The sequence below is a fragment of the Rhineura floridana genome, chromosome 4, assembly GCF_030035675.1.
Source record: "Rhineura floridana isolate rRhiFlo1 chromosome 4, rRhiFlo1.hap2, whole genome shotgun sequence".
NCBI classification, from domain to species: domain Eukaryota; kingdom Metazoa; phylum Chordata; class Lepidosauria; order Squamata; family Rhineuridae; genus Rhineura; species Rhineura floridana.
This window is the reverse complement of record NC_084483.1, coordinates 190,398,629-190,416,131: the sequence shown is the minus strand read 5'-3', so window position 1 is coordinate 190,416,131 and position 17,503 is coordinate 190,398,629. Positions and strand designations below refer to the sequence as shown.

The 17,503-nt window shown below is 43.8% G+C and overlaps 1 protein-coding gene and 1 non-coding gene across 5 annotated transcripts in view; both read right to left on the bottom strand.

Annotated features, from left to right (window-relative positions):
• The window catches only part of MSH2 (mutS homolog 2), a 105,396-nt gene that overhangs the window by 14,510 nt on the left and 73,383 nt on the right, over window positions 1-17,503 (bottom strand). For all 4 annotated transcript variants that reach the window (XM_061625640.1, XM_061625641.1, XM_061625642.1 and 1 more), the window contains 4 exons: window positions 15,968-16,091; window positions 13,430-13,580; window positions 13,194-13,291; window positions 410-655 (listed from right to left, as the gene is read on the bottom strand). In XM_061625640.1, coding sequence (XP_061481624.1) covers window positions 410-655; window positions 13,194-13,291; window positions 13,430-13,580; window positions 15,968-16,091 — 619 coding nt within the window. The remainder of the gene's footprint in view (window positions 1-409; window positions 656-13,193; window positions 13,292-13,429; window positions 13,581-15,967; window positions 16,092-17,503) is intronic.
• On the bottom strand, window positions 5,050-5,168 carry LOC133384652 (5S ribosomal RNA). Its single transcript, XR_009762640.1, has one exon. It is a non-coding gene; the product is annotated as a 5S ribosomal RNA (ribosomal RNA).

The window sequence follows — 17,503 nt, the reverse complement described above, 5'->3', positions numbered from 1 at the left end:
CGCTAGTGCTAAGCCAAGGTTTGGTTTAGCGTTATATGCAAACCAGGTCAGTACGTGGCACCACCACCAATGCAACCATGGCGGCTCCATCTTTATTGCTTCATTTGCCTATCATGAAAATCACCACCAGTAATTTATATGTTAGGCCACTGTGCATCAGCCACTCTTCAGAACTGAAAGCTGGAACGTTAGGCTTGCCTGAAAAGTGCCTCCTCCCTCCTCCTCTCCTGCCCAAATCAAACACCTACCTTAACACAAAACCCTGTTGTGGAGAAATCTTAGAGGCTCTGTTCCTTTCTGTTTTGAGGCTAGGATACAGACTTATTTTAAACACATGTTCATAAAAACACATACAACTCAGACGATAGAGGCAGGTGGGAGGAGCATGGCATATAAATGAAGTCTTTACCGGTAATGATATGGAATATCTGCTTGCCCTTCTCAAAGGTCACATCATTCGGGATGAAGGCAACATCATCTTGAACTTCCATGCAGGGGTGTCTCGAGCTTTTCAGCACAATCCTCCCTTGCCCCTTTTCCAGAATTGTTGGGCGTACGTACGGCAATGATGCTGCATTTGACGCATGAGCAAAACTGACAAAAGCATCCAACTGGGCTACGACATCGTTGAGGACCTGTATGGGCTCCTTATACCCTGTTGGAAAAGCAGAGATCAGTGATGTTGCCCACTCCACAGCAGCCTAAAGGGAATCCCAACATGAATCAGCACACGATGAGAATTATAGCTGGTGATTGGATCAGCTTACTTGGGGGTGTGAAGACAGCATACCTTTTTCTTTGATTGATTATTTTTATTACGGTCATAGACCAGTCCATACAAAATTGTACAAGTGCAAAATATAAAAAAAGTAAAATACTGTAATTCTTGTACGCAATACAACCTAGCAAACCACAATAGATTTCCTGGTAAAGCATAAAAGTATTAAAAATTAAAATTAAGAAAATATTATTTAATCCTTGCTCTCCAACAACCAACAGAAGCTGCAAGGAAGCTGGCCACTTTCCTTGTGACCCAGGGGTTCCAGTCAGAGAACAAGTATTCCAGATAAAATAAATCAGATCTGCCGGAGGTTTTGTTAATAGTGGAGTAATAAAAATAGCTCTAAAATCATGACTAAAGGAACAACAGAATAACACCTATGTATATCCCACGAGGAAAGGCAATTGGAGGTCCTTGCTTAGTGGTCTCGGGTACAGGGGTTTCAGGTCTGGAATATCCTTGGTTGCTGGATTCAGGATCAGCTTCAGGGCTCAGATCTAGCACCTCAGTGGGCTGTGCTGGTGACCCTCCCAATTCATTGGGCTCCTCTCCCTCTGGGCTCAGTGTCCACAAAGGAACAGAGGAATCTGACTCATACTAAGCCAGTAGTTCCCCATGGGACCCTTGAAAATTGCTGAGGGTCTTGGTGGACCACTTAATTATTTTTCTGTCTGCACTTGATGCTTGTAAGGACTTTTAATTGTATCTTTACAGGCATGCCGTAAAGGGAACCCCTGTACCAAGTCACACCCCTGGTCCTCTAGCTCAGTATTGTCGACAGCGACTGGCAGCGGCTCTCCAGGCTTCAGGCAGGGGACATTCCCAGCCCTTCCTGGGGATACCAGGGACTGAACCTGGGACCTTCTGCATGCCAAGCAGATGATCTGCCATTAAGCTACAGCCCTCCCCTGCCACCCTCATTTCAACTTTGAAAGCAGCCAGATGGCTTGACTCAGTCATGGCTGACCACCTACATCAAAAAGGACACACACACCAATAGCGCTCCTTAAGGAAATCTCTTCCTACTCTACCCTCCCCAGACACGCACAGACTGAACACAGCCTTTACCCCTGAAGCCTGTTGGGAACCCTAACCTCACCATCAGTTCTCAAAGTGAAGGAAACTGCCCCACGTCAGTGCGACTCCTCCCACTCAAGTCACCACGGAAGTCTGGGTCATAAAAAGTGTGGCGCTCTCAATATGAAAACGGCAACCAACTCCACTGCTTTCGCTCTCTCAACCCCAGATGCAACCATGGATTCTCTATGCATACGCCAAAAGACAGTTAAGGGTGGGATAAGGGCTAACAAACCGAACCTTAATCCAGGCAAGAAAGAAGTGATAATGGTGGACCAGTCCAAAACTGGTGGGGCTGCAGCTTTTCCTGTCCTAGTGGGGCTGGATTCCCCAGCAAGGATGAGATTTGCAGCCTGGGAGTGCTCCTAAACGCCGGACTGTTGCTGGACTCTCAGGTAGTTGCTAGGAGTGCCTTTTTCCTGGCTTCAACTACTGAGCCACTGTGATGCTCCTTTCAGATAAAGAGTTCACCTCAGTCACCCACGCTTTAGTAACTTCCCACGCAGGTTACTGAAACATGCTCTACACATATTCTCCCTTTGAAGAAGCAGCTAGAATGCTGCAGCTCAAGTCTGCTCATAGTGGGAAGCTGCAGACAGAAGAACAACCCAATCCTAGCTCAACAGCACTGGCTGCTTCCAGGCCCAGTTCAAGCTGCTGCTGCTGATCTTTAAAAGCCTACATCAAGGGGTGGAGAGCCTCAGATCCGGGGGCTCAATGCAGCCCTAAATGAGACTCTCCCCAGGCCAACCCCCCCCCAAACCAGCCATATCCCACACACTACTCAAACTGTCCTTTAACTGTGTTCTTGAACTAATACTTCTCGCTTTCCTTGATGGAGGATGCAGATATTGGGGGTGGGGGAGAGGTGGAGCAGAAGCCTCTTGTCTTTTGCGTGGCTGGCATGTGGGGCCCTGAAGGTTTGCCCACAAAAGAATGCGGCCCTCAGGCTGAAAGAAGTTCAGTCTAGGGCAGGGATGGGGAACCTGTGGCCCTCCAGATGCTGTTGGGCTACCTCTCCTATCAGCGTGGACAGCACGGCCAATGGTCAAGGGGAGCTGCCGTAAGCCCAGCAACATCTGGAGGACCACAGCTTCTCCTCATCCCCGGTTTAGAGCCTGCATCTCTCTCCTGATGAATACCTTTCCCATTTTCTTGGACCAGGAGTAGGGGAGAGTTCTGCACCCCTCCTTCCCAGAAGTGAAGACACAGAGCTGGGCTTCTTCTGTGGTGACATCAACACAATGGAAAATCCTTCTTAGTGGGGGGGTCTCCTCTGCCCGCTGCTCTTCCGCAACTAGTGTAGACCTGACTTTTTCGCAAGGCATTTCCTTGCTGGCTCAATGGAGAGCTTTCAAAAAGGTGGCTGCTTTTCATTTGTATGTGGGCCTCTCCTCTGCTATCCTGTCTGCGTTTTACCAATTGACTGTTGTTCTTACAAACATTGGGAACCGCTATGAGACTGGCCAACAATGCTGTTTCAGGTGACACTTTGGGAAAGCTGTGCTAATGAAGCATTTGCTAGTTACGGGAAGAAATAACTATTTCGGATGCAGAAAGCTTCTGTCTGGACAAGACTGAACTACTGCTGCGTCTTCACTCCCGGTCAAGACTCAGATGAAAACTGAAGTGGGAGAAGTAAAAGCAGTAAGAGGAGAATCCTCCCTCTCTCCATTCTCCTTAGAAGGCCTACATCACACTCCAAGATCCATGAGCCTTAAGCAGCGAAAGGCTAAGAAGGCAAGATGTGAATGTGTTATCATCGCTATCATCCCAACACAAACGTCCTCTAGGTTCTTCAACCTTAGGTCCCCAGATGTTGGACTGCAACTCCCATCAACCCCAGCCAGCTTAGCCAATGGCCAAGGATGATGGGAGGTGTAGTCCAACAACATTCCTGCATTGAGCGGGGGGGGGTAGACTCTATGGCCTTATTTGCTCCTCCCAAATCTGCTATTCTATGATTCTAACATTTGAGGACCCAAGGTTGAAGAAAAATGCTCTAGATCATTTGTCTTCAGCCTCTGCGGATCCAGGACCCATCTTTGGACCAAATATGCATTTGGGGAGCTACTTCTTAAGTTTGGTGTGGTGCTGCTGTTGTGACCCACCTTAGGTCAAGGCTGAGAACCAGTAGAGCGACCTGACCCACCTGTTGAAGACCATTGTTCTAGATAGCAAACAATAACAAAAGAACCATCAAAACTGACACAATCATTAAAAAATGAAACCATTCAAATATACACAATGGCACCAGGTCATAAATAAGACTGTTTCACCATCTGAATATGAAAACCCACATGGAACCTTGTTAAGCCTGGGCTCCCAAAAGTAGCACTAATCCATGAGGATTGGTGGGATGCATCTACACGTTTCCAAGCACACAAGTGTTTCAATGCAGGGTGGGCAAAGCAGTCTGCCCACCCAGACTGGTAACCTATACTGGTTAACTATACTATGCTCTAGAGCTATGAGCCAAAGAGGTTCAACTTGACACATTCCCTCCTTGTAGCTCAGAGTCATTGGTTACTTTCTGGCTCTCAGCAAACCATACTTTGCTGTTGCATCCGACCCAGTAAAGCATGGTTAGCGCTTGCCCTGCCAATGTGGTTTGCCAAGAAGTGGTCACCGTCTCTTAACATGTGATGGAAGCAGAGAGTGGGAGTGAGCAAGTCTGAGGCTCCTTCTGGCTTGTTCTTGTAGCACAGGGGCGGTGACCCTTTTTCCAGGGTGAGGGCCACATTCTCTTCTGGGCAACCTTCCGAGGGCCACATGCCAGTGCTGGGCAGGGCCAGAGGCAAAAGCAGGCAGAGCAATGAATCTAAGACTTCGATATATTCTCTATCCAGGAAAGGACAAGGCATTATCAGAGTTCAGGGACACATTCCAGCCAGGCAACACCACTCAAGGTACAATGTGAATCAGGGAAAGGAGGAGTGTGGCCTGGAGAGGGGGTGTGGCTTGGGGAGAGTCCCGAGGGCCAGATAGAGAGATTTGGAGGTTCTTCATCCCTGTTGTTACACCAAACCATGATGTGGTACTACATCAAAACTGAGGCATCAGCTAATTGTTGTTGTTATATGCCTTCAAGGTGATTACAACATATGGCAACCCTATGAATCTTTTGGATATATTCATAGGGTTTGCATGGTAAGAAGTATTCAGAGGTGGTTTACCATTGCCTTCCTCTAAGCCTACAGCATCTGGTATTCCCAGGCGGTCTCCCATCCAAGTACTAACCAGGCCTGACCCTGCTTAGCTTCTGAGATCAGACGAGATTGGGTGTGTTCAGGGTAGTATGGCCGTAGGCGCACCAGCTACTACACTGTGCTAATTGTGGGCAGCACTCTTTTGCATGCAGTTAACTCGGGACTGCACCAAAGTATCATCAGGCTCCAATTAAGCACTGGAAATCGACTACACTCAACCCAATGACACCGCTCAGAAAGGATCCCATTGCTTATTTGCTGAGAGTTAAGGGTAAGTAAATTATGTCAGGTGACATCATTTTAGTACTTAAAAAGTTCATTCTTGCAAATGCACATCAGGGAGATCGCTCTTGCACGTTTTAGTATTCTCTCTGGGAAGTTTTCCACTGAAACCCTTTCCCATCTCATTGCACTGGTAAAAAGCAACAGTTAATTAAAGCCACAGTTATCTATCATGACAAAGCACGTTGCTGGTTATGACACTCAGTACATAACCAGCTGACAAGACAGACCTGCTATAATTATTATATATGTTTTATATCTAACCTTCCACAGAAACTAATTTTGATCTTCTCGGCTGCATTTTCTCTCCGTGCCCCCAAAACCAAACACTCCAATTCACTTTTGCGTAGCTTCCCTGCCACGTGTTTTATTGCCTAAAAACAGAGCTAATAACTACTGTGCAAATAAGTTTGGCCATATGTTCAGAGACCGATTTATGCTCATAAGAGGCTATGGGGGAAACAATCACTTAGATATTACCCCAGAAGGAGATGTTAGAGTTGTTGGTGTTAGCTAATACAATACGAAAACCACCATTAACGTCTTCATGGAGATGTTTGCAAAACTAAGAGGCATTTGCCTTAGTAGCTTTTTCTGAAACTACTGCTGAACATGCCAGTGTGGTGCAGCAGAGTCGCTTCAACTTTGGGTTAAACAAAATGAGACAGAGATTCAATCACTGATCTCCCGTTTCCAGTGGAAGCTGGTGGCTCCATGTCAGTGGAATCTGCGCCGGGTTTTAGTCCGAAGTTTGGACAGCCCCTTGAAAGTTTGGATTAAAACCCGGAGAAGATTCCACTGTCTCACTCATATGCAGCCACCATCTGAAACTGCCCATTTCTATTTTTCTTTTAAAAAAGTACTTTTAAGTTTCCCGTAAAGGGGAAAGAAACATAGGAAGCTGCCATATACAGAATCAAACCGCTGGTCTGGTACAGTCTACAACCGACTGGCAGAGGGTCTCCAAGGGTTGCATCCATGGCTGCCACTCTACTTGCCTCCGTTTGCGCAATGAAACCTCCCCTTCCTCTTCTCTCCCATACAGCTCCCCGTGCACCCTCAAATTCTGCTGGGGGAAAAGGCTGGGAGACTCTCCAGAGGAGATTTTCGGGGCATGCGGGCAGAGGAGAGGAAGGGGAAGTCCCACCACGTGGGGGGAATGATGCTGATGCAGCACTGGATGCAGTCCCGGGATGTCAGACCCTGGTTTCCCAGACCCACCTCAAGATGCCAGGGATTAGGCACAGGACTTTCTGCATGGAAAGCATGTGCTCCATCACTGAGGCATGGCCTTTCCCCAAAGTAGCTTCCAGAGGCAACTTACATTGGGATAATCCCTCAAATTAAAGGTAGAAGGAGGATGAAGGAAAACCCCTCCGCAGCATTGTGCCCTGATCTGATTCCTCCCTCTCCCAGCAGGTGCATTAAACACATATATATGCTTTTAAACACCCAAAGACCATTCACACATCTCCCACGTTCTGTCTAGCTTGGACTCCGGACAGAGGAGACGTGAGTTCACATCCCCATTCAGTCATGAAACTCAGTAAGTGGTCTTGTACCAATCACCTTCTCTGCCTAAGGCACCTTTGCAGAGTTGCTGTGAGAAAACTGCCCCTCAACTCACTGAAGGTTAGTATTATTTTGTGTTCTTTGTCTGTGTAAATTGGTCCTTGACTGCAATAAAACTATCAACTTGCGAAGTCAGCGTGGTACAGTATAGTGGTTCGAGCGTCAGACTAGGCACTGGGAGGCCACTAGGTGACCTTGGGCCACGACCACGATACCTGTTGGAACGCCTCTCCCGATATGCACCAGCCCGTACACTACGGTCTACTACGAAGGCCCTCCTCCGGGTCCCGACCCATAGGGAGGCCCGGAGAGTGGTGACAAGATCTAGGGCCTTCTCAGTGGTGGCCCCCGAACTATGGAATAGTCTCCCCGAGGAGGTGCGCTTGGCGCCGACATTATCATCTTTTCAGCACCAAGTTAAAACCTTCCTCTTCTCTGAGGCATTTTAATTTAAGTTGACTTAATTTTAAATTGTTGTATCTGGTTTTAGATTGTACAGTTTTATATACTTTGTTCTATTAGATTGTGTAATTTTATTGTATTTTTTTGATGTTCACCGCCCAGAGAGCTATTGCTAGTCGGGCAGTATATAAGTTTAATTAATAAATAAATAAATAAATAAATAAATAACTGTCTCTCGGCCTAACTCATCTCACAAGGTTGTTGTGAGGATAACATGGGAAGGGGGACAACCACGTACACCACCCTAAGCTCCTTGGAAGAAAGGGGGAATATAAAGGTAATCAGTAAAAATAAACGTGTAACCACATTTTCTCACATGCATCCCCTTGCTACTTATCCTTTCTCTTCCTTTAGCATTTCCTCCACCACTTACATTTTGATTGTAAGCTCCTTAGGGCAGGGAGCTGTCTTTTGCTTATGTAATTCTGTAAAGTACTTTGTACGTTCCACGTCAAGTCATAAAACCAAAAATCTGTTTAAAAAAAAACCCAGGCAATTCCGCAGCCAAACTCAACAGCAAAATAACTACAAATGAAGAATGAAAAGATTAATTGGAACAATCTATTTCTCTGTTCATTAGGTAGATTAAAAATAGCAATTTTATACAGGTTTTTCATTAGAACTGTCCTCAATGAAATTGTCTCAGCACTGGCTAAATTGCCTATATCTTTTGGGTAACTCGGCACAAAACAGTCCCCACAGAGGCCATGTCATGTACCTTCCCATCACAACCTGTGACAGCACGAGATGTAGCCTGCACCATAAGGGAGGGGAAGGGAGCTTAACCGCTAACTAAACCTCATTTTTGGTCCTCAGTGCTATCAGCAAGTTACCTTCTCCTGGCTGCCATTGCGAAAACTTTGTTGTCTCCTATACGCTTCCTTACTGTCCCAGCCAACTCAACGTATTGGGTAGGGTGGTAAAAGAATTAGGCATGAGGTGAAAACCAAGCCACGATTAAACCGATGACAAATTTTGCTTTTAAGGAAAATTTGGAAAACAGAAAACAGTCACTGTACTGAGCTTTCGGGGGGCGGGGTTAAAAAGATTTAGCACTTCGGATAGCAAAATAACATTGAAAAATGCATCCATCTAATCCCCCACCCCCATCTAGACTGTTTCCCTTTTTTAGCCAAGATCTTAGCAAGAAAGCAATTTCTTTCAGCAACTCCTAGTTGGTGATGCAACTTCCAGCCTTGTTGTTTTCATCTTACTGGTGTCCCTGGAGTCTGGATCCTCTGCAACATTCTCTGTCATGTCTTCTTCTAACTCACTTGCTTTCAAACTCCCAAACAACTTGGTAACACTGATCTTTCCTGCTTCACTTATATACAGCATTTTAACTCCCTCTTCTAACCACTTGGCCAGGCCAAAAGGCTGTAGACCCTGAGGTCCTAGTTTCTGGGGCTGACCTTTTGCACCTCCTGGCAAGAACAGTCTCTAAGCAGCCATTTTACAACCAAGAAAAAAAAATGGTTGAGGAATTTTATTTCTTCATGCAAGCAACTGACACACACACCTGTTTAAGAACTGTATACCTCCACCCAATTAAAAATCCTCTAGGTAACACATAAAAGGTGAGTTCAACATTTAAAGATGACTGTTAAACTACATATAGTCATAAAACAGCCAAAAAGAAGAAAGCAGCAGCAGTTAGAACAATAAAAAATGAAACAAAGCTTCAAGACAACAGTGAATAAAATATGAGCCCCACAGATCAGGGAATTTTCTCCACGCCACTGCAAAACCCTGAAACTCTTCAATCTGCACGTCAAGCTAGAACAGGGGGTGGTAAACTCTCATTACATCAACTTTCTTTCATTCAGTGAATCATAGAACAGTAGAGTTGGAAGGGGCCCATAAGGCCATCGAGTTCCTGCTCAATTCAGGAAGTTAACGTATACCTGACAGGTGGCTCAATTGTCTCAGGATCCAAGCCTGGATGCTTTAACACCTTATCTTAACTGCCACATCAACATAAAAACAGCTAATAAGTGTGCGTTTCACCATCTTCTGGTCATTTAAAAAGTAAAGGTGTCCCCACACTTGTAGTGCGCGTCGTTTCCGACTCTTAGAGTGACGTCTTGCGACGTTCTACTAGGCAGACTGTATATATGGGGTGGGATTGCCAGTTCCTTCCCCGGCCTTTCTTTACCCCCCAGCATATGCGGGGTACTCATTTTACCGACCACGGATGGATGGAAGGCTGAGTGGACCTCGACCCCTTTCACCGGAGATTCGACTTCCTCCTTCCGTTGGAATCGAACTCTGGCCGTGAGCAGAGCTTCGGCTGCGTTACCGCCGCTTACCACTCTGCGCCACGGAGGGCCTTTCTGGTCATTTAGATGCCCAATATCTTGGGCACAGAGTTATTTTATTTTTTCCTTCACAAATACTTTAATCAGGGTCTGGCACCAATGTCTTTTTAGGAAAAAATCCCTCAAATTAAAGAAAAGATGGTAGCGGGATGGTGAAGAACTGATCCTCATACTGTAAGAAAATACATGAAGTATGAAAATGGCACAGCTTAAGAACCTAAGAGCAGCCCTGCTGGATCTGGCTAATAGCCCATCTAGTCCAGCATCCTGTTCTCACAGTAGCCAACCAGATGCCTATGGGAAGCCTGAAAGGAGGACCTGAGGACAACACCACACTCCCTGCTTGCGATTCCAGTAACCAGTATACAAAGGCATACTGCCTCCAACAGTGGCAGCAAAAACATAGCCATTGTGTCTAGTAGTTGCTGACAGCCTTACCCTATATGAGATGTAGACCTTTATGAAGGGTGACTTTTTCAGCTGCTACTAGTGACATGGTGGCCACCAGATTCAGGAGTTTTTCGGAGGGGCAAAAGTGGGGAGGGCTGTTTCCTTCATGACCTGACTGCTGGACTAGATGGACCTTTGGTATGATCCAGCAGAACTCCTCTTACTTTCACGGGTGACGGGGAGGAAAGTCTGTATTTTTAGAGCCCTTTGAGGGTCAGGTATAACCCTTTTACACACTGGGAGCTAAAAAAAAACAATCATTTGTGAATACAGTTAATGCAACACAAAATGGGTAAAATAAATGTATACTGGAATGAGAGTCCCTAGGAGTTTGGCTCCGTGAATCAGTGTTCGACCATTTGATGCTTTGGTTTTTCTGTTTTAACAGGACTGCCACTGTTTTATTGTTTCTTGGTTCCTTTGTTTTTCGTTGACGCTAGCCACTTTTGACACTTCAGTTTGGAGCATACAATCAGGGTGTTAAACTCACTATAAATTAATTGGAAGCTAAATTGTCTGAAGAGGTCCAATACAAAAATGGACAAACTATAATCTTTGGTTGCATACAAGCTTTGGCTGCACATACTTTAAAAACTTGGACCCCTTCAGAAACCATCTAGTTCCACTCAATCCAACCACATGGTAAATGCAAGAGTCAAGGCACATGGTGAAAAGGGACAGGTTGTGGGAATATTCCATTAAACTGGTTTCTAAACGCTTTTTTAAAAAATGACAACTCTTTCTCAAAATGTATGTATTTGTTTGCTCTGTTTCATTTCAATGATTTATGTATGCTTAACACCATAGTTTCTAAATGGTGAAGTATCATTACCTCTCTGCGTGTTTTAGTACAGAAAGCAGGCAGTATAATATGCCACTTCAGTTTCATTCATTACAGCTATTGGCAAAATGCAAACACAGTCCACAAAGGTAAGTGCTGCAATGAGCCCAATCTGACACATTCAACAAGGCTGACTGTTTGGAACACAGTGTTCCTTTAGCTACCGTGTTGAAATGTTTAGGTGGTCACTAGACCTGAGCGCTTGTGCAATCTGGGATAGGTTATGCAAGAGGAAGCCATAAGCTATCTTTATTTGTGTCACTATCTTACTTATGCTTATGTTGCCTATTTGTCAAAGCCCTGCTGTCCAGATAGAAAAGCTCATTCTGTAAAGACAAATGCAAACAGAAGACAATTTTGAACTCGAGATGTTTGAATCTACATCCAATTTATGATTACAGGGGCTTCGGTATAGGTGCCATTTTAGGACAGTGCAGAGATGCAAACTGCCAAAAGAAAAACAGGCAAGATGTAAATGTGTCAATGTCAGTGACAAAAATGGCCGAAGAATGTTTTAAAACACAGAACAATATTTCAGTATAAAAACAGAGTATGGCCATTCCTGACAGTTTTAAAGCTCTCTCTACCTGTTGGCTGAGCTAACACCAAAAACCAGTTATTTTCCCTGAAAATACATATGATCGGGCACCATTAGAAAAGTACAACCTTTTATATTAGTTCACATGATCAACATTTGGACATAGCAATTTTACAGTTATGAGTGGTTAGCTCTCCTCATCATCTGTGCACATTAGCAAAGTGGCAATTTTTTAAATTATTATTATTATTGTTGTGACAAATTGTGTATTAAAAATTTCTTGACCACTGAGGAAAACCCACTGGGTCAAAATGTGTCTAGTCTCAATAAATCTGTTCATTGTTTATCACATCAGTATGATGTTCAGGCATTATCCTGCACAAATGAGATTATATATAACTGCATTTTCGCAATTTTATTTATACTATCATTACATGTTTAAATTATCTTGTGGGATTAAAGTTGTATTTTACTCTTGCATAAGTTTTAGCAGCATTCAATAATAATATTTTTGGGCTGCTCTGACTTCAAGACACCTGATGGTCAGAGCTGCCAAAACACCTGTTTCTAGAAGCGAGACCACCCAACGTTGGCTGAACGGTTGTGTCATCATCATCATCAGGGGATTTTGTCATCATCATCATCAGGGTTGTGATGTCAGGGAATGTTTGTGGGAAATTGGCTTAAGGACAGTCAAGGCCTGTTAGCTGTTGCTAGGAAAGGAGACAAAGATGGAAGGAAGCCTAACTTTCTGAAGTGCCTTCTGTTTCTTTAAGCAGCAATTGTGTCAATTGCTGTTACTGACTTTTTATATAAAACTAAATGTTGAGCTAAGTACTATACAGTCTCCAGAGGAAAGCTAAACAAAGTTCTGCTTGGGCGGGCATCTCAACATCTTGGCATGTGCTGTTGATGGAAGGGATTAATTTTAGAATAGAAGCGTTTTTTAAAAAAATGCCCAGTAGTGGCTGGTAGGACTGGTACCTACCATTAGGACTGGTAGGGCAGAAATCAGGGAGACCAATAGAGCCAGAGCCAGCAGGAGCCAGAGAGCCACAGACAATGACAGGCGGACCCATATAATTCTACTTTTGCCCCCATCCTCCTCTCTGCTGAGTTCTACAGGGGGCAACTCTTGAGACTCAGGAGGAAGAAGCTGACAGGCAGTGCCATCCTCAGGATGGAATGTAGGTAAGAAAGCAGGCTGGCAGGGGCTGTCTGATGGCAGGCTGAGGTTGGTGGGGTAATGCTCCACTCGCCCTAATGGAGCAGCCTCATCTGAACACGCCCAACTTCTTTCATGTTTTTTAAAACTATTCCAGAAAGACATTTATGTAAGCACTTTTGCAGCCCACGTCAGGTAAACAAGATTTGGAAGTCCTACTGATTTCAGTGGAACTTCCCCGCAAGTAGACATACGACTGCAGGCTGTGTTTGCAAAATGCTTTCCAGGGTTAATCCAGTTTGTTCTCACCATGAGACTGGTCTCATTTCTATTTCACAGAGGACCTAAGCTGAGAGCAGACAAATAACTTTTGTTCCCCCACCCCCCGCCCAAATCTTCGTAAATGGTGTCTGCCAGTTTTACATGGGAAGAGCTGTTCAAAACACTTCCTCGGAAGGCGTCTGGTGATTTCAGGTATAAGCACACAGTGTCCCTTACCTGATGCAACACTGATGATTTCTTTAACAACCATGGCCTGATTTTTTTCATACTCTTCTCGGATCTTTATGTATTCTTCATTGATCTCTTTCAATTGACTGCATGTGAACAGAAGAAAACAAAAATGTTGGCAAACCTCTGTAACCTGGCATCATTCTTCACTAATTTTCCAGGAAGCATAGAGGACACCTCTGCTGGCATTTTGAGGTGAAGGCAGTGATATGCATTTCACATACCTGTTGGAGAACTTCACTCCATTCTTCTGGGTCTCCAAGATCTTATATTTCAGATTGTTCCGTAGAACCTTCTCCTCCCTGTAGGTTATCCGGAAAAAATGCCCAAACTGCGCATTACATTCTAATTTGATGCTCTTGCCGGCTTCCAAACCTGTTCCATGGGAAGGGATGGCGGGGAGGGAGGGGAGATAAAATGCAACTGATTGTAGCATTATAAACACAAACAAATCACATTTTCATTATCCCCACTCAGTGAGTCAAATTGCTCTCTTGGCTGGGTTTCGCTGCTTGATACTGTAGCAGACCACCTGCTGAGAAATTAACTCATAGTCACAGGACTTGGAACAAATCCTAACATCTAGCTGGCCAGAGTTTGAGGAGTTTTAAGCTGTGGTTCCACTTAACACTTTAAGTGTTAAGTGGTATTCCTGGTAGTTGAATACCATACAACCCAAAACTATCCAAACTGGCAAGAGGGAAGGGGACATTCTAGGAGCATGTATTTAATGACATTGGATTGATATGGCCATCACAGAGGATAAAAAAAAATACAGATGCCTATTCTTCAATAGACAGCGTGAGACACATGAGGCCCACTGAATCTGTCTTCTACTGCCCTCTGCATCTCACTTCACAAATCTATGGTGCAATTGCACTTGAATTACTGTGTACAGTATTGACACCAGGCAGGCGCCTTCGCTGTATTCCTTTTGGCACTTGCTTAAAACTTTTCTGTTTAGGCAAGTTTTTCCAGACACATAGATGTTGATCTGTTTTAATGTTTTTAGTTAGTAGGTCTTTCAATTGTTTACAATATGATTTTTAATTACTTTTATCTGTTTTATTGATAAATTTTTAGGTTTTTTGTAAACTGCTTAGAGGTCTTTACATTCAAGCTATATATAAATTTTGTTAAATAAATAAATTAAATAAATACAGTTCTGGCTCCCACACCTCAAAAAGGATATTTTAGAGCTTAAAAAAGTGCAGAAAAGGGCCACGAAAATGAACAGGGGCCTGGAGTCATTCTCTTGTGAGGAAAGGTTACATGGGTTGAGGCTACTTGGTTTAGAAGTAAGGTAGGCATGACTAAGGTTTACAAAATTATTCATGGTGAGAAGAAGTTTGAGAGAGAGAACTTTGCCTCCCTCTCTCATATAATACTAGAATCCAGGGTTACTCATCAAAGCTGATTGGTGGGACATTCAGGACAGACAAAAAAGGTACTTCACACACTGCATAATTAAACTACGGAATCTGCTACCTTATGATGCAGTGATGGTTGCAACTTGGACAGCTTTAAAAGGGAATTAGACAAATTTGTGGAGGATTAAGCTATCAGCGGCTACTAGTCATAACGGCTACACATGCTGCTTCAGAATCAGAGGCAGCATATTTCTCTGAATATCAGTAGCTAGGGGTTACAAGCAGGAGAGGGCTATTGCCTGCAAGTCCTTTTTTTAGGGCTCCCTATAGGCAGGCATCTGGGTCAGCCCCTGTAGGAAACGGAAAGCTGGACTACAGGTATCTTTGATCTGATCCAGCATACGTTCTTAGAATTTCAAACTTTCTAGGATAAGACCACCAGCTTCTGCATCTTCAGCGACAACTTTATTCTCCAGAAAGTAGTCCAGGGTTCGGAAGCCTGCCACATAAACCAACTTTTTCCCAGGCTCCATAATAAGACTGATAGATTTAGCATCAACACTTCAAAACTGTGGGGCCCACTGACGTAGAGACACAGCTTGGGCATTACATACTTAAGCCCACCAAGACATGCCACACAGAAGTGTGGGGCATCTCTCTCACAACTTCTGTAAACCATTTTAATTTTCCTGACCAGTGAAACCATGAGCTGTTTTACTACAATTGGATACAAGTTCAACATTGTTTCCAGGAATCAAATGAAACTGATTGACACTGGGGGGAATGGAAGCTAAAATATCAAGACATGGGCACACCTGACTTTTAAGCTTTCTGTGATCACATCCAGGCCATACATTTAAAGCACATGGCTTCTCCTAAAAAATCCTGGGAACTACAGTTTGTTAGGGATGCTAAAAATTGTAGCTCTGTGAGGTTTAAATTGCTGTTCTCAGGATTTGGAGGGGAAGCCATGTGCTTCAAATGAGCACATTAAATGTGCTTAAATATATGATATGGCTTTGTGACCTGACTTTAGGGCACTCTTTCCACATCACTTTGCATACCGAGGGTCTGCCAAGGAGGGTCTTCACATTGCAGAGAATTCTGGGTACTGGAGAGTAGGTTTGCACTGAATTGAGGCAAGCTGCTGGTTAGGTCTGTTGGGCTTCGTGCATATATGAATTAAGAGTAGGCCTTACAAGATGCCTAATCCTCTGTGGTTATGTACTATGGGAGAAGCTTCCAAGAATACAAAAAACCCAAGTGTGTCACTGTATTTTAAACTGTGAAAATGTGAAGCACTCTTTAACATCAGAACACTGATCAAAAGTGACTTTGAAAAAACTACTGTAAATAAAGCATGTTGATAAAGTGAAGCCCATCCCAACATACTTAGTTCCTTAGCTGCAATCTTTAGCACACCCTGCATTTTTTCCTCTAGTTTATCCATATTCTCTCTCAGCTCAGCAAGGCTTGGGTCAATGGAAGATTTCAAGAGGTATTCATGGCTTTCCACCTGGAATATGACAGAGATCATCCACAGATCAGTTAAAGGAGCCACTGAGATTCTATATTCATATTTTTCTTGTAATCATTAAGCTCTTGAAGTCCACATCTAAAATAACTTCCTGTTAGAGGGGTACATCAATGGAAACAATTATCTAGGGTGGGCTCTCCAACTCTGGAGGCATTCAAGAGGCAGTTGGACAGCCATCTGTTGGGTATGCTTTAAGTTGGATTTCTGCACTGAGCACTCAACGGCCTTATAGGCCCCTTCCAACTCTACTATTCCATGACTCTATAAACGACTGTGACTACATAAACTCAGTAACAAATGCGTGAGATTAAAACTTTTGATTAATAAACATTTTTTTCAGACACTTAGATTAAATTAAAGAAATGTTAGGTTCACAGAGCATTCTGGGTTGCACTTTACAGGCTGATCAACACTTTCAGCAACAAAAAGAAAATATAGTGAAGCCTTTGGGGTCTGTACCACTACAGAGCACTTTTTAAAAAATATTCTCTCATGTGAACTGCATGCCTATAAAAAAATTAGCACATTTGTATGCTGGTCTAGAACCTCTCTCCACCAGTGTGACAATTCCTCTCCTGCTGTCTGAAGTTACATAGCCCAGGAGAGAACCTACAGCAGCCTTCAGCAATCTTGTGCCCTCCTGTTAGTTTAGACCACAACTCTTGCCAGCACAGGATGTCTAGAGCTGCTGGGAGTTGCAGTCCAAAAGAGCTGAAGGGCACCCAGCTGGCAAAATGCTCTGTAGTGCAATTCTGTAGGTAGCTCAGCTTTCAGACTCATGAATAACACCACCTTCCCCATCCACCCAAAGTGGCAAATGATTCAGAATACTAAGGAACTTCAGACACACCAGTCATGCTAAATCAATTCTACAAGCGCCTCAAAGGACTGCAAAATTGTAACAGCCACACCCAATAGGCTGAAAAACTAAATGCTCCACTGCGTGACTAGATCTCATGATTGCTATGATAATCTTCTAACTTGGAAGACAGAACCTCTTTATTAAAAAAAAACAAAAAACAATGCCCAGAGTTTTTAAACTACCAGGAATTATTTCTTGAGAACTCATCTCATGTAAGGTACAATATAGCATTCCTGAGGATCTTTGCTATTATTGTCCTTTTTTCAAAAACAAATTCGAGTCCTCAAGGTGAGTCACCACCTCTCCCAAAAGTACTTTTCTTCTTTCCATGCTGTACCAGAGCATTGCATTTTGATTTGTTGGTTAACAAATAAAATGCCCTTCAATATCCAGCGCCTGATCCCTCTCATTCATACACTCTCCATCTACCTGCCCACAACATGCTGACTCAAAGTATCAACCCTTGGGTATAAAGAGAAATTCTGCACTTTTGAGAAGTTCATACAAAGTGCTTCTGAAAGCAAAATTC